The following is a 21,395-nucleotide window of genomic DNA, read 5'->3' on the forward strand; positions in this document are numbered from 1 at the left end:
TCCCAGGACCCCGGGATCATGACCTGAGCCGAAGGCAGTCGCCTAACCGACTGAGCCACCCAGGCGCCCCATCTCTGGCTCTTTTCTTACAGAACACCAACCTCATACAAGGTTATTCTGAGAACATGATAAAATGAAACAAATAAGGTCACTTTTTGTAGAGACAGAAGTAGAATGGCCGCAGGAAGGAGAAAATAGGGAGTTTTGCTTTTAATGGGTAGAGTTCTAGAGTTACAAGATGACAAGTGTTGTGGGGATGGATGATGGGGATGATTGCAAGCATTATGAATGTATTTAATATCACTGAGCTGTACACTTAAACATGGTTAAGGTGGTACATTTCATTTATATGTATTTTACCAAAATTTTTAAAAATGGAAAAAAAAACAAGGCCACTTCATAATTTTGTCTAAGCATAGGTAGAAGTTAGGTCACAGTGCTACCCACAAAATACCCAATCATAGAATTGTCTCCACTTTCTAACAGCATCCAATCTAGAGCTAAACCCCCCTAAATAACTCACCCAAAGCCCAAATTGTGTAAGAAGTTCTAACATTCCTCTTATTGAGACACCCCACAGTTTCCTATGGTGTGCATTCTCCCTCACTGCAATGAATAATAAACCCAGCTTGCTTCACTACAGGTGTGTTCTTGGTGGTCTTTCGTTGAAGGGCATTGACCATATATATTTATTACATTTCTAAAAAGCAAAGAGCAGTTCAAGTTAATTGTGTTTTTTCTTATTTTTATAGATAAAGTATCTTTGAAACACACCCAAGTTAAGAAATGGAACTTTATCGGTCATCCTGGAAGCCCTCTACATGTCCTATTTCAATTATAACACACTCCCTCCCCACCAGAGTAACCACTGCCCCTATCCTGATAGTAATCATTTCCTTATTCTTACTATAAGATTCGTCACCAAGTGTGTATTCCTAGACATTGCAGCTTATTATTGTTCATTTTTTTAAAGATATATTTATTTATTTTAGACAGAGAAAAAGAACACGTGGGTGGAGGGGAGGGGCAGAAGGAGAGGGAGAGAGAATCTCAAGCAGACACCCCGCTGAGCACAGAGCATGAGGCAGGGCTCGATCTCACGACCCTGAGATCAAGACTTGAGCCGAAATCAAGAGTCAGAGGCTCAACAGACTGAGCCACCCAGGCACTCCCCGTTTCTCATTTTCAAGGAGGCATCTGCATAGCTGTCTCCAAGATCTGCAGCATCCCCTTGCACCCCGTCCTCCAGCTCTGGCTCTGGGCCTCGCCTTCCTGCATGCATCTGTCTGGTAGAGCTCTCATCACAAGGAAGTGGATGATGTGTTTATGAGTTGGTTCCTCCAACCAATTTGGGAGGTTTTTGAAGGCAGAGACCATGTTTTATTTGCTTTATAGCCCCCAGTGCCTGGTCTAGAGAATGCACTTCATCAATGTGTGATCAATTAGGGGAAGGCAGTGAAGTGGTAGTCTTGTGCCCCAGCTGGATGGCGAGCTTCTGAGAACCATGCCTTCACCTCTTCACTGCCTCCTCTTCCTCTTCTTCCTCCCATAGTTGAACCCAACATGAGACTGGGCTCAGACTGGGCAGGTAGAGGAGTGATGGATTCATTCAAGAGCCAAAAAACTGGGGCGCCTGGGTGGCTCAGTCAGTTAAGCAGCTGGCCTCGGCTCAGGTCACAATCCCAGGGTCCTGGAATTGAGCCCCACGTCAGGCTCCCTGCTAAGTGGGGAACCTGCTTCTCCCTGTCACTCTACTCCACCCCCTGCTTGTGCAATAAATAAATAAATAAATAAATAAATAAATAAATAAAATCTTTAAAAAAAAAGTCAAAAAATTTCCACAGTAGGACTTCTGGATAATATCTTTATTTAGCTTAGGTAAAGGTTTCTTACACATTTCTGGATATTTGGGTTAGAATTTTTCTATTGCACTCAATAAATTGTTCTTAAGCTCTTATATATGATAAATGCAGACATGCCAGTACAGTGCAGGTGGAAAAAAAGCTTCTTGTGTACAAACATTTTTTTTTTTAAGATTTTATTTATTTATTTGAGAGAGAGAGAGAGAATGAGAGACAGAGAGCATGAGAGGGAGGAGGGTCAGAGGGAGAAGCAGACTCCCCGCCGAGCAGGGAGCCCGACGCGGGACTCGATCCCGGGACTCCAGGATCATGACCTGAGCTGAAGGCAGACGCTTAACCAACTGAGTCACCCAGGCGCCCTGTGTACAAACATTTTTAAAAGGCATTTTTATATAGGGCATAGAGACCTGGTCTCTGGTGCCTGAAATCTAGACATTCCCTCTGCTCTCTACTCCTCTTAGGCGCAAGTCCTCAGCCCCTCCTGGACAGGAACAGGGGCCTTCCAAGGCCGAGGCAGCCCTGTTCCTGCCTGCAGGGAGAGCAGAAAAAGGCATCACAGTGTCCCAGAACCATGTGGTCAGATCGCTCGGTAGTATCCTAAGCTGCCTCTTCCCTTCACTCGTGACAGCTCCTAAGTGTCAAAGAAATTGGACAGGCCCTGGTGTGGCCTGCTCTAAATGTTTCCCAAGCCAGTCAGCCCCCACAGAAAACCAGCCAGCCCCTGGGCTTAGGGGCTTCTAGAGCATTCCCTCGAGGTTTCCTGGGGCTTAGGACTTCCTAACCCAACCAAGCCTCCTGGCTCAAGCACAACTCCAGAAGGCCCCATCTGCTCCTTTGTGGCCCCTGCTGTGTTCACTGTCTGTGGTCAGTATGCAGAGGAGCAAGTCCAGGGTGGGGGGCAAGCACAATCCTTCAGGCTTGCCTGCAGCCCAGACAGCAAAACCCAGCCAGACCAATATCTGTGGGTTTCAGGCTGAAGCTTAGAATACCTCCCTGACCCTGGGCCAGCCCACTGGCCTGGCTGCCCAGATAGGCCAGGTAGACAAGAGGCTAGGCTGCAGGGCTCTCAGTCCCCTAAGCGCGTACCCGCACTTGGACGTGCTCACAGCGGGCATGCTTCATGGTCAGCCCGTAAATGGGGGTCATATCCACCTTCGTGCCCTGGGGCACACTGAATTCCACCTGCTGCAGCAGGATGGCCAGGAAGAGAAAGACCTCCAGGCGGGCAATGGTCTCACCGATGCATTTCCGCTTGCCCATTCCAAAGAGAATCACCTTCTCACTCAGTGCCTTGTTGATGGTGCCATCAAGAGTGAGAAATCGTTCTGGTCGGAACTCAGATGGGTCACCCCATAGCTTCCTGTAATCAGAGAGAAACAGCTGAAGTGGTAGCCTGGGGGCTCAGAAGCATCAAGTGGGTTGAACCGCAGCCCCAAAGAGTAGGGGATGGGCAAGTGGCCCAGGGACAGCAGGGTCTGGAGCTTGGGAGAGGGCAGAGTTGCCCTTGCCTCCTCTCAACTTACTGGTCATGGTTGATCTGCCACTGGTTCACAAAGACACAACGTCCCTTGGGGATGTAAAAGCCACTCAGACTTGTGTCTTTGGTGGTACTGGGGAAGAAAGAAGCCCAGTCAAGCTCAGGACCACAAGGACATCCCCGTGCCTCCCATACCTGTCCCTCCCTCCGGCCCTGATCAGGTACATGGACTGGAGGAAGGCCCAGTATCAGACAGCAGTTGATCCATGGGGCCTCACCTATGAGGGATGGTGAAGGGGACGAAGGAACCGTGTCGGAAGGTCTCCAGGATGAATGCCTCCAGGTAGGGCAACTGGGGCCTGTCAGAGAGCCGGGGCTGCCGGGCCCTGCCAATCACTGTGTCTGCAGAGCATAAAGGACCATGTGGGGCGCCTGGGTGGCTCAGTGGGTTAAGCGTCTACCTTCCGCTCAGGTTATGATCTCAGGGTCTTGGGATCGAGACCAGCCCTGCACTGGGCCCCCTGCTCAGTGGGAATCTGCTCCTCCTTCTCCCACCCCTCCCCCAGCTTGTGCTCTCCTCTCGCTCACTCTCTCGCAATAAAATCTTTAAAATAAAATAAAATAAAAAAGGACCATGTGGATGAAGGGGCTGCCCAGAACTTGGCCAGGCCCTCTGCCTTGAGCACATTAAAGGAAGCCACCACCTACCCAACTCCTCCTGGATCTTTTTTTGTACATTGGGGCTTGTCACCAGGTATAGGAGGCTCCAGGAGATGGCAGTTGTGACGGTGTCAAATCCTGACCAGGGGAGAACAAAGGGAAAGATTAAGCAGTTGGCAGGCCAGGGCAGTCGGGCCAGGAAAGGCACGATGGGGTAGCTCATACCAGCTCCAAAGAGGTCCAAGACAACATTAACAATCTTCTCGTCAGACAGCTGAATGTTGGCATTCTCATCCAGCCTCTTGTCCTGACAATGTTCGATCAGGCTGTCTGTGATATCCCGAATGTGGCCCTGGGTAGGGAAGGCCCACAGGTGAACGAGACCCCAAACCCAGACCAACCTCTCCATCTTGGTTCCTCACCATCGCAAACCTTCATTCAAGAGATGACCCCTCTACCTCAAGGCTGCCATCCCAGCTTCTCGTGCCTCTTTAAGGCTCTCTCCTGCCTCGGAATACTGGCAGCCCCAACTCAAGGGACACCTGAGAGAGAGGGGTCATCTAGACATGCTCTTTACCCTTCTTTCTCCCATGAGGCCAGGAGACCAACTTTTTAATTCTTCCTGTTTCCCACAACCACTGGCCTTGGGTCCTGCACAGACTGGGTATTCAGTAAATATTGCTGTCTGATGGAAGGATTGAAAGGCTAATCAGGGAAAAGTTCTATTTCCCTGCCAAGGATGGAGTCCACTCAACCACTCACCTCAAAATCTCAGGGTGAAGGCCCTGAGAGCCTGCCAAATCCCCTACTTCTCCAATTATCTCTGACCTTCTGGCCCCAACCCTACTGCTTCCCACCACCCACCTGCCTCTCCCCAGCCGGTACCTTCTCAAATGTTTTGTAGTGTTCCTTGACCAGCTTTTGCATGAAGCTGTAGAACCTCTTATTCAGGTCCTTGAAGAAATCCAGGGCAGGGTTGGGCAGGTATCGGAGGATGGGGAAGAAGTCCACAGGGTTCCCAGAGGCAACCGCCTCTCCGAACTCATTATTCAGGTTGATTAAGCTAAGCAGCTCTTGGTCGTCATGGTCATAGCGCTTGCCAAAGCACATGGCACAGACGACATTGGCCACTGACACCACTACATATCTGTAGGGGTCAAAGTGCCCAACCTCTGCCATCTGTTCCTTCAACCTGCTGAGGAGGGCCTCGGCCTCCTTGCTCACATGCTCTTCCAGGTAGCAGGAAGACAAGGAACCCGGGTCGGAGGCAATGGAGAAACTCTTCAGGGCGTTCTGGGCCAGGCGCCTGCGGGCAGCCCACACTGGTCCGGAGTCTGGGCTGAAGGACATGCTTTGGCCATCAGTAATCAGAGTGAAGCTGTAGAGGTCGGGCCGGCCCTTGAAATCCTCACCCTGCCTCACTAGGGCCTGCCGGACAGTGTCCAGGCCGCTGAGCACCAGCACAGGTGTGGAGCCAATGTGGATTTGCAGCACGTCCCCATAACGCTGGCTCAGCCTGGACAGCGCCAGATGTGGGTTCTTCCCCAAGGTCAGCACGTTCCCCAGCAGGGGCCAGCCCCAGGGCCCCGGGGGACTCTTCAGGCCTTTGGGAACCCGAGGCTGCCAGGCCCTGACCACCCAGAGCACCAGGCAGAAGACGGCAGAGGCCAGGAGAAGCTCTGTGGCCGAGATGGGGATGGACAATCTGGACGCAGAGAACATCATCAGCATAGAGTTCTCAAGATGGCTGCTGAGAGGTGGGGTGGGAAGAAAAGACCAAGATATCAGATGGGGGGATATGAGGAACCAATGTCCTAAAGTGTCAGCATGCTGGTCAAAGAAAGGAGAAATTTTCCTATCCAGAACAGCTAACTGGACATGAAGGGGAGGAGGAGATGGGAGAAGCTGTTTGTTGAGCTGCCACCGTGTACCAAGAATTTCATAGCCAGGGCACCTGGGTGGCTCAGATGGTTAAGCGTCTGCCTTCAGCTCAGGTCATGATCCCAGGGTCCTGGGATTGAGCGCCACATTGGGTTCCCTGCTTGGCGGGGAGCCTGCCTCTCCCTCTCCCTCTACTGTTTCCTCTGCTTGTGCTCTCTCGCTCTCTCTGTCAAATAAATAAATAAAATGAAATAAAATAATTTCATAGCCATTCATTCAGTCCTGTCCACAGAGAGGCTCAGAGAGGTTAAGTAACTTGCACAAGTTTACACAGTCAGGAAGTGCTGGATCCATACTCCCAACCCAAAGTGCCCAATTCCAGAACAATCCTGCACCAATCTAAAACAGGGTTTTCCTTGGGCGCCTGGGTGGCTCAGTTGGTTAAGCGACTGCCTTCGGCTCAGGTCATGATCCTGGAGTCCCGGGATCGAGTCCCGCATCGGGCTCCCTGCTCAACGGGGAGTCTGCTTCTCCCTCTGACCCTCCTCCCTCTCATGCTCTCTGTCTCTCATTCTCTCTCTCGCAAATAAATAAAAAATTTAAAAAAATAAAATAAAATAAAACAGGGTTTTCCTTGGTGCACCTAGGTGGCTCAGTTGGTTAAGCATCCGACTCTTGATCTCAGCTCAGGTCTTGATCTCAGCGTCATGAGTTCAAGCCCAGCGTGGAGCCCCCTTACAATAAAAATAAAATAAAATAAAATAATAAAATATAAAATAAAATAAAATAAAATAAAACAGGGTTTTCCACACATCAGTCTGTGATTCCCATATAGCACCTCTACTGTTATTTATTTTATGCTTTTCTTTTATTTATTTATTTATTTTTTAAAGATTTTATTTATTTATTTGACAGAGAGAGAGATAGCGAGAGCAGGAACACAAGCAGGGGGAGTGGGAGAGGGAGAAGCAGGCTTCCCGCCGAGCAGGGAGCCCGATGTGGGGCTCGATCCCAGGACCTGAGCCGAAGGCAGATGCTTAACGACTGAGCCACCCAGGCGCCCTTATTTTATGCTTTTCTAAAATCAACTTTAAATCTACCCACTTAGCATCATCCCAAACAAAAATATCTGCGTCCAAGTACAGGTTTGATTTTTTCCCCCGCTAATGTATATTAAACACATAACCGACATGTGTCACCCCCAATCCCCTTGAGTACTAACCACCACACTTGGGGAAACACTGCCATCAGAACTAGGGATCATGCGCTCCTTTTGCCTCATTTCACATTTGGGGAAATTGACCTCCAGAGGGGCCATTGACTTGCCTAAAGTCACCCAGCACTCAGTGACAGAGCCTGGACTCAGACCTCTTAGGGCAAGTTCCCTGGAAAGTTCACAGCTCCTGTCACAGGTACCTCCCTTTGAAGAGTGGTCAGATTCTCTCCCAGAACTCTCAGTTTTCTTCTGCTCCATCCCAGGGTCTAGGGAATCCTGCCACCCCAGACCCTGGGACAGGGCAGGGAAGGGACAGGGGACCTGAAGGCCACTGCCTAAGCCACACTACTCTGCCTCATGAGGCTCTCTGAGTTCAACTGACCCACGGTTTAAAAGCAGCTGGAGACAAGCTACATTGAGGCTCTGGGTCACAGAAATCCAGGCCAGGATTTTCACTGGGCTCAGTTCTCAATGAATGAACTGTCTGGGCCTCCCCCATTTCCCAGTCACCGGAGAACAGAGAATAAATGGAAGACTCTCACGAGATAAGGGCTGCAAGAAAATGCTAGACTGGAATTAGGGAAATTAGGAATCAATCTAAATTTAACAGAAGTGGAGACAATACTTTCTCTCAAGGCTTGTTCTAGAAAGGGTGTGCAAATTCATGGACTATTCTCCTCAAGACATTGGCCTCTGACTGGGGCACCTGCCAGGTGCCCTGGACTGGAGATGAGGAGCTCCAGTGTTCCAGGCTCAATGGCATGGCTTTGGACTTGTCGTTTTGCCTTTCTGAGCTCCAGTTATATCATTTGGGGTGGGGGTCTGGGGCATATGATCTCTGATTCAGGGGGCCTAGCTAGATCTCAGAGAAGAGAAAACCCAGATCTGACCTGGGGAACCTCCCCTTCTGAATCCTGGTTTCCCCACAGGAGAACCTGCCAAGATGGGGAGATTGTCTGGCTCCTACTGTAAGTATATAGCCATCCATCTAGGGAGGCCTCCTGGAGGAGCTGGGTCCCTCAAGCCCTGACTCCCTGAGTGAACTAGGGACAGGTCTTGGGGTGCCTTGGTTTCCCTTCTGCACACTGGGTGCCCCGAGGACCTCCAGCCTTAGCGAGACGGTAAGAGGCCAAGAAAGATGTGACTGGTGAGTCTTCAGGGACTGATAGTCCAGCTCTGCAGCTGGCAGTCTCTCACACAGATCGCCCCCTAGTACAGGACAGAGAAGGCAGTCAATGGGATAGGGAAGGGCCCAGGACAGTGCCCAGGACTCCCATTCAGATCAGCATCTCTTGTCCTGGCCAGCACATCTTGGCTCTGACAAGCCAGGCCTTGGGAGGGTCGAGACAGCCAGGGGTAGCTTTTAGATAAGGCAAGGTACAACCGATAAGAACTCAACCTGCCCCCTCCATCCATCCTGCCCACCCAGGGAGAAGCTGCCCTCCTCACACAGCTTGGACAAGAGGCTGCACATCATCCTAGCTTCCCACAGTGGTGTCCTTATTCCAGCCTCCCAGGTGACCCTGAGGGGGAAGCCCCAGGGCATTCAGAGAGTCAGTGGGAATGGAACCGGAGCCTGAATCTTGGAGTCCTTGAAGGGGGGCCATGTAAAATCTAGAATTCTGGCACTACCTGTGGGACCTTGGGTAATTCCTGCCCTTGCCCTGGCCTCAGTCTTCCCACTATGGAGCCAGAGTCCCTTGTCACTAAGGACACTCTTAGCCTCCTTTTTTGAGGTGCCAGACCAGTGGCCACCTAGGAAAACCTAGGAGGCATCAAAATTTTCTTTCTGTTGGGAGAGAAAGGGCAAGCTAGAAGTCCCCAGCACTCACCTGTGGCTGTGAGGAGGTGCTGAAGTGAGCTGGGAGGAGTGGTCTCTTAAGCCAGAGGCCCCAAAGAAGATCAGGGAAGGCTCCTAGGAACCTTGATGAGGGTGAAAGCACTTCCACCTTTATAAGCAGCTTGTGCGCTTGGCCACGCCCCCTGGAGCTAGGAGAGAGGGAGGGGCGGGCTAAAGTGGGGGGGGGATGGTTCTAGGAAAGAGGGGAAAGGGAGGGAAGGGGGTTGGGAAGTGGGGAAGAAGACAGGGTTGGGGGAACTCAGAGGGACAGGTCAGAACCCACTATAGGGACTCCTCATCCAAGTGCCAGCACATAAATGGGTGAGGGCTGGAGACACCTGAGACCCCAGTTCCAAGGTCCCTATGGACAGCGCAGACCCCAACTGAGGTGGGGATTTGAGGGAGAAGTCTCAAGGCAGCCCGAAGACCCGGTATGGGAAGCCCTCCATGCCCGGGTGCGGGGAACCCCTCAGCCTAATTTTTGCATCCACTGGAACACTGGGCTTGCAAATGCCTCCCCCCTGCTACTAGTTGACAGTGGCCTGGCAGGCGGGGCGGGGCTGCCGTGTGATGACCTCTTTCCCCCGGGTTACCGAGTCCGGGCTCGCGTGAGAAGCACGGCGACCCCAGCCCCGAGGTCACGGGGGCCGGAAGGCCAGAGGCGCCGAAGGGCTGGCTTCGTTCCCCAAGAGCCCCCAGAGCCCGGGTGACTAGCCGCTGTCCGAGCTCCCCGACAGACAGACGCGAATGGATGGAAACGCGCAGTCTCGCTGAGCGCTCACTGGCCCTCACTAGCTCTAGGGCCACTTTGGAATGCTGCAAACCCGGGGTACCTCCAGCTGGCACCCACAAGCCCTCGAGGTTCCCTCTTGACTCCCGGGGCTGCTAGCTCATTGGCGGGGCGGAGAAATCGGGCGGCGAGTGGGGCTGTGCTGCGGCGAGTGGGGCTGTGCGGCTAGCTCCCCGTGGCCGAGGAGAGGGGGACCCTCCGGCCGGGCAGGGGAGGGGGCGCCCAGCGCAGAAGTCCCCCGGGCTAGCGTGCAAGTGTCTGGTACACCCCTCCAGGGGGCAGAGGTCACGCGGCCCGTCCCCGCCCCACCTGGCCGGGGGCGCGGTGCCGGGGAGTTGCGTGAGAAGGGCTCGGAGGCGGGCGCAGCCACCCAGCTGCCCGACTCCCCACCTCGGGTCCCGGCACAGTCACGCGAAGGGGGAGGGGAGTCGGGGGCGGGGCTCTTAAAGAGCCGGACTCTAGGCGAGCCTGGAGGTGAGGGAGGAGGGAGAGGAACCGGGAAGCCTGGCGGGTGAGTGATTGGATTGAGGGGGCGGGCGGTGCAAAGGGCCCAGGTTTGCGTGCGGAGCTAGGCTTTTGCCTGCAAGCAGGAGCCTGCGTGTGTGGTATTTGTGGTCCACGCCTGTGGCAGGACACGCAGCCCCAGCGCCACACGGCTCGCCTGGCTGCCTGCCTCCGAAGCTGCCCCTGCCCCTGCCCCTGCCCCTGCCGAGCCCTCCCGCTGTAGAACGCGCGCGCGCGGGGGGGGGGGGGGGGCGCATTTGCTTGTCCTGCTGATCCTGTCCCCAACTAATCACATCACCCGCCCTCCCCGCCGTGCTCCCAGACCCAGCGAATGACACTTCCACCCGCCGGCCCAACCAGAAACAGAGCCTCATCCCTCCCTTTCACCACTCCACTCAAACATTGGACAAATATTTACCAAACGCCTACTATGTGCCGGGCACTGTCCTGGATGCTGGCGATGGATATACAAGTGAACAAAACTGACACTGCTCCTGCTCACATGGACCTTACATTGGGGACGGGGCGAGGCGGGGCCAGATAATGCATAGAGAAGAGAATGTCAGGGGGTGAAAGGTGCTTTAGAGAAAAATAAAGGAGAGAAGGGGTAGAAAACCCTGGGGAAAATTGCAGTTCAAAATAGGGTGGGTGATCAGGGGCGCCTGGCTGGCTCCGTTGGTGGAGCAAGCGACTCTTGATCTCGAGGTCGTGAGTTCAAGACCCACTTTGGGTGTGGAACCTACTTTAAAAAAATAGGGTAGTCAGAGAAGGCCTCACTGAGAAAATGACACTGAGCAGAGGCAAGAATGTGGAATCAAGGCTCAAGGCGCACAAGTATCTGGAAGCAGAGGAAACAGCAAGTTCAAAGGCCCCTAAAGGTGGTCCTTGGGAGGGATGGAGGGAGGGGCCAGTACCAGGTGCACTGGAGATGGGCAGTGGTCTTGTGAGGGATTTCTGCTAGCCTCAAGTGACCCCCTGCCCAGGTACAGAGAGCACCCCCTTGAGAAACATCTCCTGTGTGTGAGATGGACACATTGTGGGGTGTGAGGTGAAGAAGATCACTCTGGCTCCTGTGCTGAGAACAGACCGTGTGGAGGATAGGTTACTCCCCCCTGACATCTGTCCAGCCCCACTGCCCTATCCTCCCCGTCCTCCCCATCCTCCGCCAGGACCCCATCATCACTCCCTAGAGTAAAAATAGCCTCCAAACCTGGTTCCCACTTGCCTGTCACTCCCTCCAATTCCTTCTCAAGCCTGTGGCATCCAGAGGGGTCTTTTCAAAAATGGGAAATCTCATTCTGTCACAACCATACCCCTTCAGTAGTTCCCATCTGAAGGAAAACCAGAATCTTTGAGAGAACCTACCAGGCTGGACCACCTCTACTTCCTCTTTTTTTTTTTTTTTTAAGGTATACACTTTTAATTTTTTTTATTTATTAGAGAGAGAGAGCACATAAGCAGGGGGAAGGGCAGAGGGAGCGGGAGAAGCAGACTCCCCACTGAGCAAGGAGCCCCACCACTCCTACTTCTAATCTGCCCTATTTTAAATCTCATCTAAGGGGCACCTGGGTAGCTCAGTCGGTTAAAGTGTCCGACTCTTGATTTTCGGCTCAGGTCATGATCTCAGGGTCATGAGATGGAACAGGGAGTCTGCTTGAGATTCGCTCTCTCCCTCTGCCCCTCCGCCACTGCACATGCCAGCTCTCTCTCTCCCTCTCTCTCTTTCCCTAAAATAAATAAATAAATAAATCTTTGAAAAAATAAATAAAAAAGGGCTCCTGAGTGGCTCAGTCAGTTAAGGGTCTGCGTTGACTCAGGTCCCGATTTTGGGGTCCTGGGATGGAGCCTTGCATCAGGCTCCCTGCTCAGCGGGGAGTCTGCTTCTCCCTCTCCCTCTGCCCTCTTTCTCCCCAATCCCCCATCCCCCCGCTTGTGCTCTCTCTCTCAAATAAATAAATAAAATCTTTAAATAAATAAATAAATCTCAGCTAAAACATCACTTCCTCTGGGAAGCCCCTACCCCACCCTAAATCCTCCCCACAGCTAGTTCAGTGTCTCCTGATCTATGTTTCCAGCACTCCTCCATAGTAACTCTCAGGGCACTGGACCCTTGTTATGACCTCAACCCAACCTGTCATTCCTTCCTTCCTCCATGCCCTAACATGGAACCAACACCAACCTGGGGGAATAGATTGATAAGCCAAGCCTTTGCAAGATATTAATAATTGGTAAAACAATTAAATCCAGCTCTTCATTGCCATGCCTCCTCCCCAGGCCTGGAACGCCCCCCTTATACTCTTCTTAGTCTACCCTCCTGCTGAGCCCCTTACCCGTCCCCACCCCAGGGTCTCAGCCTTCTCACAGCTCCTGGAGCATTTCCAGATTTGGCACAGGCTGTTTGGGGCATGCTTTCCATCTCCACCGTGGGAGAGGGCTTTGTTGTGGATCTTACTGTCTCTCCAGCCCCCTCCCCACCCCCCACGGCCTTCAGCAGTGCTGACCAAACAGTCTTGGTTGGGCCAAGACCCTCAGCCCAGAGCCTTCTACCCTCCTCACTGCCCCGCTGTCCCCATGTTCCTGGATCGATGGTTCGGGAATCCTAGCCAAAGATCTTCTCACGCGAAGGCATGCGAACTTTGACCCAGGACGGGCTGTTGAGCTCCACACCAATGCCCTCTAACCTCCTGCCTGCTTCCCTCCTTCTCTGCCTGGTGATTTGGAGGCTCCTTTGTCTTTTTTTTTTTTTTAAAGATTTTATTTATTTATTTGAGACAGAGATAATGAGAGACAGAGAGCATGAGAGGGAGGAGGGTCAGAGGGAGAAGCAGACTCCCCGCAGAGCAGGGAGCCCGATGCGGGACTCGATCCCGGGACTCCAGGATCATGACCTGAGCCGAAGGCAGTCGCTTAACCAACTGAGCCACCCAGGCGCCCCGAGGCTCCTTTGTCTTGTGGGCTGTTCACTGACACAGCGTTGGCAATGAGAAGTGCAATGCCTCCCATACCCCAGTGCACCTGTCCGGGAGTATGGGGAGATGGGGGGCCCTGACCCAGGGGCTGAGCCTGTCCACCTTTGGACCCCTGAGGCTTTGCTGGTAGTCTGGGACAAGACATCGTGGTGGGTAGAGTCCTGGCCAGGAAGCAAGGGGCCAGAGTTCTAGACTCTGCCTCAGGGCCTTTGTACTTGCTGTTCTCCTCCCCCTGGAGACTTTCTCCCCAAATCTTCCTGTCTTACTTCCTCATATATCACCTTCCCAGTATGCCTTCCTTAGTCATCCTATGTAAAATTTTACCCTGACTCCCAGTCTACCCCTCTTCTCAACATGAGTTTTATTTGTATATTTCCAAACTTCAAATATACTGTATATTTTATCATGCTGTGTATGGTCTATGTCCCTCGACTAGAATGTAAGCTCCAGCAGAGTGTGGACTCTTGTCTGTTTTTTGTTTTGTTTTTTTTTTAAAGATTTTATTTATTTATTTGAGACAGAGAGAATGAGAGACAGAGAGCATGAGAGGGAGGAGGGTCAGAGGGAGAAGCAGGCTCCCTGCCGAGCAGGGAGCCCGATGCGGGACTCGATCCCGGGACTCCAGGATCATGACCTGAGCCGAAGGCAGTCGCTTAACTGACTGAGCCACCCAGGCGCCCCTTTTTTTTTCTTTTAAGATTTTATTTATAGGGGTGCCTGGGTGGCTCAGTCAGTTAAGCGTCTGCCTTCGGCTCAGGTCATGATCCCAGGGTCCTGGGATCAAGCCCTGCATTGGGCTCCCTGCTCAGTGGGGAGACTGCTTCTCTCTCTCCCTTTGCCTGCCACTCCCCCTGCTTGTGCGTGCTCTCTCTCTTAGTCTGAGAGAGAGAAGAGAGAGATTTTATTTATTTATTTGAGAGAGAGAGTATGAACAGGGGGAGGAGCAGAGGAGAGGGAGAGAGATAAGCAGACTCTGGGCTGAGTGCAGAGCCCAATGCAGGGCCTCCGTCCCACAACCCTGAGATCATGACCCGAGACAAAATCGAGAGTGAGACTCTTAACCGACTGAGCCACCCAGGCACGCCCTCTTGTCTGTTTTGATCAATGCTTCATCAATAGCAAACTGGCACATTGTGGATGGTAAAAGCATATTTGTGACATAAGTGAATGGAAAATGCAAAACTCCCAAATAGGAAAACACATCTAGTTTTCAATAGCAGAGGCCTAGTGAGATTCTGGGTCTTTGTGAGCAGGGCACCAGGTCCAAGGTAGTCAGCCGAATAGATCCTCCCCCCCGGATCCTTTTTTCAGCACCTGTTCAGTGAGTCAGTCATTCTGTTCCCAGAAGACAGGCAATCGGGCACCATCCTGTCTTCAGAAGCTCATCTCAGCCTGGCCCAGATCAGGCATCCTACCTTATGCCTCCTTCACTTCTGTCCAGGGCCAGCATCTGGGCGAGGCCACATGGCTGACCACATAACCATGGTCACCAGAAGTCCTCAATTTCTTTCCATTTCAAAGCCTCCTGGTTCCTCTCAACGGGCCCACAATCGGGTCCCCCGCAATAATCAGCAGAGGGCAGGCTCTGGGGTGGCCCTCAGCACAAAGAGCTCTGCAGCATTGGGATGAGAGACCTCCATATTTTGATAGGTGGGGAACAGCTGGGAAGGAGCAGACCTGGGAAACCGCACAGAGAAGGCTGGGGAACGGGGGAGAGTGCCCACAGGCTCTGGGCTAACTCTAGAGGGCAATGGAAATGAAGGCAGACCTTCTTCCTTTTTCTCTTCTTCCTTCAATAGCAACAGATATGATTCATTTAGACCCATAGTATATGTCTGAATTTGACTAATTCTACTCAGGTTGGCAGTTGCCTTTACTGTTGGGGGAATGTTTACCAAGCCAGTGGATTGTGAAAACAACCTTGCAAGGAAATGTTTGGCCTGCTGAAGGGGGTGTTGGGCATGCTCAGGGGAATGCTCCGATTCCCAGTTATAGATGCCCTTTTATATATAAACACCGGGGTCTGCTGAGAATGAATGTTCTCATCCTCTCATCAAAGCAAGACCTCTGCTTTGTCAGCCAAATGCTCCTGGATGACCTCTCACTGTCTCTGCCAAGGAGGTGGTCTCATTCAGACCTATCAGGGCACAGCCTGGCTGCCCCACCAGCCAGGACCTGGCCACTTGACCAACTGAGAAACCCCTTGCCACCTGGCCCACCACTTGTAGGCACCCGATGGCCATTCCCCCCACCTTGAGTTTTCCTCTTCCTAACACCCTCCTCAAGCCCAGTTTTGTGCAGTGTCCTCCATCTTCCTGTCCCAAGCTATGTGCTTTGGAGGAGGCTGACCCTAGCCCCCCGGCCTAAAGCACTGGGTCCCGGCTGCTCTGCACCAGCCATCGTGGCCCCAGGTGCCTTGCTGGTGATTGGATTAAACACAGATCTGTGACAGGATTCTGGCCAATGGTACGTAGGAGAAATCTGGTTCATGATAGGAATCTGGTTAAGAAAGACTGGTTAAGGGGCGCCTGGGTGGCTCAGTCGGTTAAGGGTCTGCCTTTGGCTCAGGTCATGATCCCAGGGTCCTGGGATGGAGCTCCAAGTCTGGGTCCCTGCTCAGTGGGGAGTCTGCTTCTCCTTCTGCCCCTCCCCCTGCTCATGATCTCTCTCTCTCTCTCTCAAATAAATTAAAATCTTTAAAAAAAAAAAAAGAAAGGCTGGTTAATGATAACAACGCATCGCAAAACCTTCAGAAAGAAAGGAGAATGTTTTTTGGACCATTTGTATTGTTTTGTGTGTGAAACAAGGTCCAATTGAGGCAGCTGCCAAGGGGCCTGGGAGGGGCTGAAAGTCAAGGCCACTGCTCTTCCTAAGGGTGCTGGGTCCTAGACAGTGCCTGCACCACTGGCCAGGAAGACAGAGGCTCCCAAGAGCCTGAAGGCCCAGAATGCCCCCCAAAGCCTCGTGGCCAGCAGGGAAACAGAAGGCAAGAGCTAGAGGTGTGGTGGAGAGAGACTGAGATTCTGCTTGAGTTTTTATTCCCCAGGATGAAAAATAAGGAATGGCCATCGGGTGTCTACAAGTGGTGGGGCAGGTAGGATAGGGTTCCCAAGTTTGTCAAGTGGCCTGTCACTGGCAGGTGGGGCAACCAGGCTGTGCCCTGATAGGTCTGAATGAGACCACCTCCTTGCAGACACTGTGGGAGCACATCCAAGAGCATTTGGCTGACAAAGTTTTTTTGTTTGTTTGTTTGTTTGTTTGTTACTAAGAGTAATTTTATTATAGCTGGGACCAAATACTTTCTGGAACATATTTGTGATTGTTTACTGAAAGCCACAGGAAGGACAGGGGAATTCCCTTAATGAAAAAATGCTTCAAGGCAAGCTATTCTGAAAACAGGGTCAACTGGGACAGCTTTTGAGAAAGACTTCTTCACTCTGAAAAAGGATACATGGCAAGAGGTCCTGTCCCTCTGGCCCTTGTCATGTCTGAATGTGATGGCTGGAACTGCAGCAGCTATCTTGTGACCAGAGGGAGGTAGCTTGGGTCAAAAAGCCGAGGTTCCAAGGATGGTGGATCACATATTTGCAAAGAACCCATTTATTATTCAGGGTCCTCGCAAGAAACAAGATCCATTCAAACTGGGTCATTGGTGAGAGTTTAATAAGGACGGTTTACAAAGGTGTGGGCAAGGCTTGGGGAAACCAACGCAGGATAGTGTGGTACCATACAATTAGTAACAGAGAGAAGCCTTCACTCTCTTGGGCTGGAAGGGGCAAGAAGAAGGTGTTTCCCGGACCCAGAGAGAGACTAAGGAGAGGAAGACTGCCTGGCAGGAGCTGTGGCCTACCATAGTGACTTTGCTGGGACCTGTGGAGAAAAAGTATGCCAGTCTCATTCTCTTCCCACCCTCGCATCTCATGCTAGTGCCTCCTATTGACTGAACCCAACAAGGAGCCAGATGATGGGGGCAGCCCACTGATAGAGTCTGCAGAGTTCAGCCTCTCGGTGCACAGAGCAAGAGCGGGGGGTTGGATCTGGAGGACAAAGAGGAGTTTCAGTAAGTCTGCAATGATCTCATTCATCTTGCCACTGGGTCCTTTGGCTTGTGGCTACCCTATCAGATGGCACAGACAGAGAACATTTCTGGCACTGCAGAAAGCTCTATGGGACAGCACTGGTGGTGAGATCAAGCAGGGGGTTCCTGCAAAAGCCCAGGCGGGAAGCGGTACTGACAGCCTTCTGCAGACAGTGCCACAGGAATGGAGAGAAGGAGTGAGACCCAAGAGGTATTTAAACTGTAGAATCCTGGGCGCCTGGGTGGCTCAGTTGGTTAAGCGACTGTCTTCAGCTCAGGTCATGATCCCAGGGTCCTGGGATCCAGTCCCGCATCAGGCTCCCTGCTCTGCGGGGAGCCTGCTTCTCCCTCTCCCACTCCCCCTGCTTGTGTTCCCTCTCTCGCTGTGTCTCTCTCTGTCAAATAAATAAATAAAATCTTTTAAAAAAAAATAAATAAACTGTAGAATCCTGAGAATTCTGCTAGTGGTGAATGACAGAAGGAGACTTCCAGGATTCCCAGGTTTCTGGCTGGGGTGAGGATCAGAGGGAAAGTGTGTGTGTGGGGAGGTGACGTGCTTCATTTGGGCATGATGAGGATGTTGTGAGAGGGGGGTCTCGGGGTGGACACATGCAGCAGTTGACTGGATGTCCAGGACTGAAGTTCCAGGTCCATATCTTGTAGATTTGAGACTCCCTAGATTTAATGACTCACCTGTGTCCACCAAGGTGCTCCTTCTCTGCCAGGTCTGGGCTCAGAGACAAAAGGGATTCAGCCCCTGCCTTCAAGGGGCCCACAGTCTCTGCTGGAGTTTGGGTTAGACGATGGGCCAGCCAAAAACCACAGCTCCTTGTGACCAGAGCCGTGGTAGAAGTGAGAATTGAATGATGAGAGGCACAAAGAAGGACTCACCCAAGGAGCAGAAAAGGGGCTGTTAATTACTGAGTCCTGACCAGCAGCCAGACTGATGAATGTGCACTGAATTAATTTGTTGAGTGACCCAGGAGTGCCCTTCACCCTTCCCCTCACCTTAAACTTAGCCAAGCCCTGTGTGTTTCCCTGGGATCCTCTCCTCAGGATAGGATTGCTATGAAGCTAAACCAGAGATGGCCGACCTTAAGCACACAGCACAGAGCTTAGGGCATAGCAGGTGCTCAATAAATTTTAACCTTAAGGATTATAGCAAGTTCCATAAAACCGATGCAGGAAAATGCCCAAAGCAGAGTCTTCACAAAGCTCTTGTGCCGGTTAGCATTCTTACTCGGGAACACTAATTGATTCAACAAATCTTATTCTGAATGCATGCTGTGTGCCAGTCCCAGTGCTAGATACTAGAGATAAGAAGAGAAGCAGAGGCCACCTCAACCTTTAAGCTCACAGTCCAAAGGGGAGGCAGCATGAAGGAGGGCAGTGTGGAGCCTGTGGTGACAGTTGAGCAGGGTATAGAATGATAGGCAGGAGCTAGCCAGAGAACACAGGATGGGGGCATGAGTTTCAAGCAAAGGGACAGACATATGGAGAAGACGATGGGGATGGGGCAGGGGGTTCATGGGGGCAAACAGAGCCAGAGAGGTGAACAAGAGCTGCTGCTGAAGCCTTTGGGTGCTAAACAAAGGATTTTTTTGTTTTTTTAAGATTTAATTTATTTATTTGACAGAGAGAGAGAGAGATCACAAGCAGCGGGGGAGGGGTAGAGGAAGAAGCAGGCTCCCCACTGAGCAGGGAGCCCGACGTGGGGCTTGATCCCGGGACCCTGGGACCATGACCCAAGCTGAAGGCAGATGCCCAACCAGGTGTCCCAGGAGTTTGGTTTTTATCCTGAAATCTATGAGAAGTATTGAGGGATTTTAAAAAAGGAAGTAGTCAATACACACTCCAGAATGGATAAAATGAAAAATATTAAAAATATTCCATGGTAGTGAGCATGAGAAGCATGGACCCTCATATATAGCTAGTGGGCATATCTAGTATGTTGAAAAATTGTTTGGCAGAATCTACTAGCACTGAACATATGTCTAGCCTATGACCTAGCATGTCTACTCACGGGTCTATACATAGCAGAAATACATACAAGCACGTGTGCAAGGGGCACCTGGGTGGCTCAGTCAGTTAAGTGTCTGACTTTAGTTCAGGTCATGATCTCGGGGTCCCGGGATCGAGCCTTGCAGCAGACTCCCTGCTCAGCAGGGAGCCTACTTCTCCCTTTCCCTCTGCCCCCACCCCCGCTCATGCTCACTCTCTCTGTCTAGGTCTCTCTCTCTCAGATAAATAAAATCTTTTTAAAAATCTATTAATTAAAAAAATATTCCATGACCAAACAAACAGTACACACAGCATGATTTCATTTATATAAAGAACAAAAACAGACACAACTCATCTACACTATTAGAAGTTGGGGTTGTAGTTACCCTTGGGGAGGGAGCAGAAGGGGGGGCTCTAGGGTGTTGGTAATGTTCTGTGTCTTGATCTGATGGCTAATTATGTGGTTTTGTTAAATCTGTAAAAATTCAAGCTGTACATGACAGCTGCACTTTTCTGGATGGATCTTATAATTTAAAAGTTTTAAGATTTTTATTAAAAATAAAGATAGTCTGTCATGTACAAGTTCAAATATTTTATGTAGATACTCCAACCTCAAGGATGGGGAGCAGAACTCCCCACTCCATAGATGTGGGCTGCTCACAGTGAATTTCTTCCAAAGAGCACAGTATGGAAAGGGGCGGAAGGAGTGACTCACCATACAGAAACTTGACAAACTTCAGCCAGCTGGTCGAGGCCAACATCACCCATCCTGAGTCAGGTTGACAGCGTGTAGCCTTGCATGATATGACTAAGATGGCACTTTCCTTCTTGGTCTTCCTACCAATTACCCATAACCGCAGCCTTATCATGAAAGAAACAAACAAATTCCAGTACTGGGCATCCTACAGAATACCTGACTGGTACTCTTGAAAACTGTCAAGGTCATCAAAAACAAAGATAGTCTGAGCAATGTCACAGGCAAGGGGAGCTTAATGAGACATGATCACTCAGTACTATGTGGTGTCTTCCTGATGGGACCCTGGAACAAAAGAAGACATCAGGCAAAAGCTAAGGAGATCTGAATAAAGTATGACTTTAGTTCATTGAAGAATGAGAGCAAGAGAGAGGGAGAGGGAGAAAGAGACAGAGGTAGAGAGGAGGGTGAGGAAGGGAAGGACGGAGGGAGGGAGGTGGGGGCAAGAGAGACACAGACAGACAGAAAGAGAAATAGTTTTCTGTAAATAAAACTTAGCCTAGCCTCAGACCTTGATCATTTTATTGTGTGAGCTGAACCCAGTAGAGATACAGACAGAAAACAGTTGTCCTTTCTCTCAGCCAAGGTCTTCAAACATGCTCTGCAGCTCTGTCAGACTTCCCAACCTTGCCCCTTGACCTCAGCCCAGTTTGACCCCACAGCTTTCTCCTTTTCAGGAATTAGAGAGCCCAGTCCAATCTAAATCACACATGGCTTCTCATATCCAATTTAGGTAGGGAGCATTCCCAGCCTCCCGGGGACTCAACCAGACCCCGTGGGAAGGGGAGAAGTTTGCTCTGTTTCTGTACTCCTTCCCTCCACTGCCCCCCACCTTGCTGGCCTCTCCATCAGAGGGCGCGAAGGGGGAGGGTGCTGGAGGAGAAGCCAATCTCTTTTTATCTGGCTGGTACTGTGTATCATCTCTCTGGGTTAAGGATGCCCTTACGTCGCAGATGTTCCACGGCCAGCTTTTCATCAAATGCCTTAGAGCCCCAACTGTCCTCACATCACAGAGTCCCAAAGTGGCTGATGGACCCTGGCTGACATCTTGCCCGCCCCCACCAGCTCACCCCCACAGGGGTCCCTCTCTTCTGCAGTGAGGTCCCATCCCTACGGGATATCTACCTGACTCTCAGGAGACTCATATCCTGGTACTGTACCCCACTCTGGTCATGCAGGCTGCCCTCTGCTGCCCCCACCATTCAGCTGCTCCCCCCCAGTCCAGGGATACTTTCCAGGCAGGTGCATAGCGTGCTGGTCCAGAGCAGTCTTCTGAAGGTTTGGGTGCCAGCTCTAACACACTGCTCTGGGACCTAGAGCAAATTACACCACTTCTCTGTGCTTCTATTACTCCACTGTAATA

The 21,395-nt window shown here is 51.4% G+C and overlaps 1 protein-coding gene across 1 annotated transcript; it reads right to left on the bottom strand.

Annotated features, from left to right (window-relative positions):
* Positions 1–1,847: 1,847 nt before the first annotated feature.
* CYP1A1 (cytochrome P450 family 1 subfamily A member 1) lies at positions 1,848–9,085 on the bottom strand. Its single transcript, XM_031020847.2, has 7 exons — positions 8,929–9,085; positions 4,885–5,749; positions 4,225–4,351; positions 4,048–4,137; positions 3,618–3,741; positions 3,386–3,472; positions 1,848–3,222 (listed from the first exon to the last, which is right to left on the bottom strand). Exons 2-7 carry the CDS (start codon positions 5,728–5,730, stop codon positions 2,937–2,939), a joined length of 1,560 nt encoding a protein of 519 aa, XP_030876707.1. The 5' UTR covers positions 5,731–5,749; positions 8,929–9,085; the 3' UTR covers positions 1,848–2,936.
* Between the last annotated feature and the right edge of the window lie 12,310 nt (positions 9,086–21,395).

Source organism: Leptonychotes weddellii, chromosome 9 (genome assembly GCF_054177405.1).
Source record: "Leptonychotes weddellii isolate Sample4059 chromosome 9, ASM5417740v2, whole genome shotgun sequence".
In the NCBI taxonomy this organism is placed as follows: Eukaryota; Metazoa; Chordata; class Mammalia; order Carnivora; family Phocidae; genus Leptonychotes; species Leptonychotes weddellii.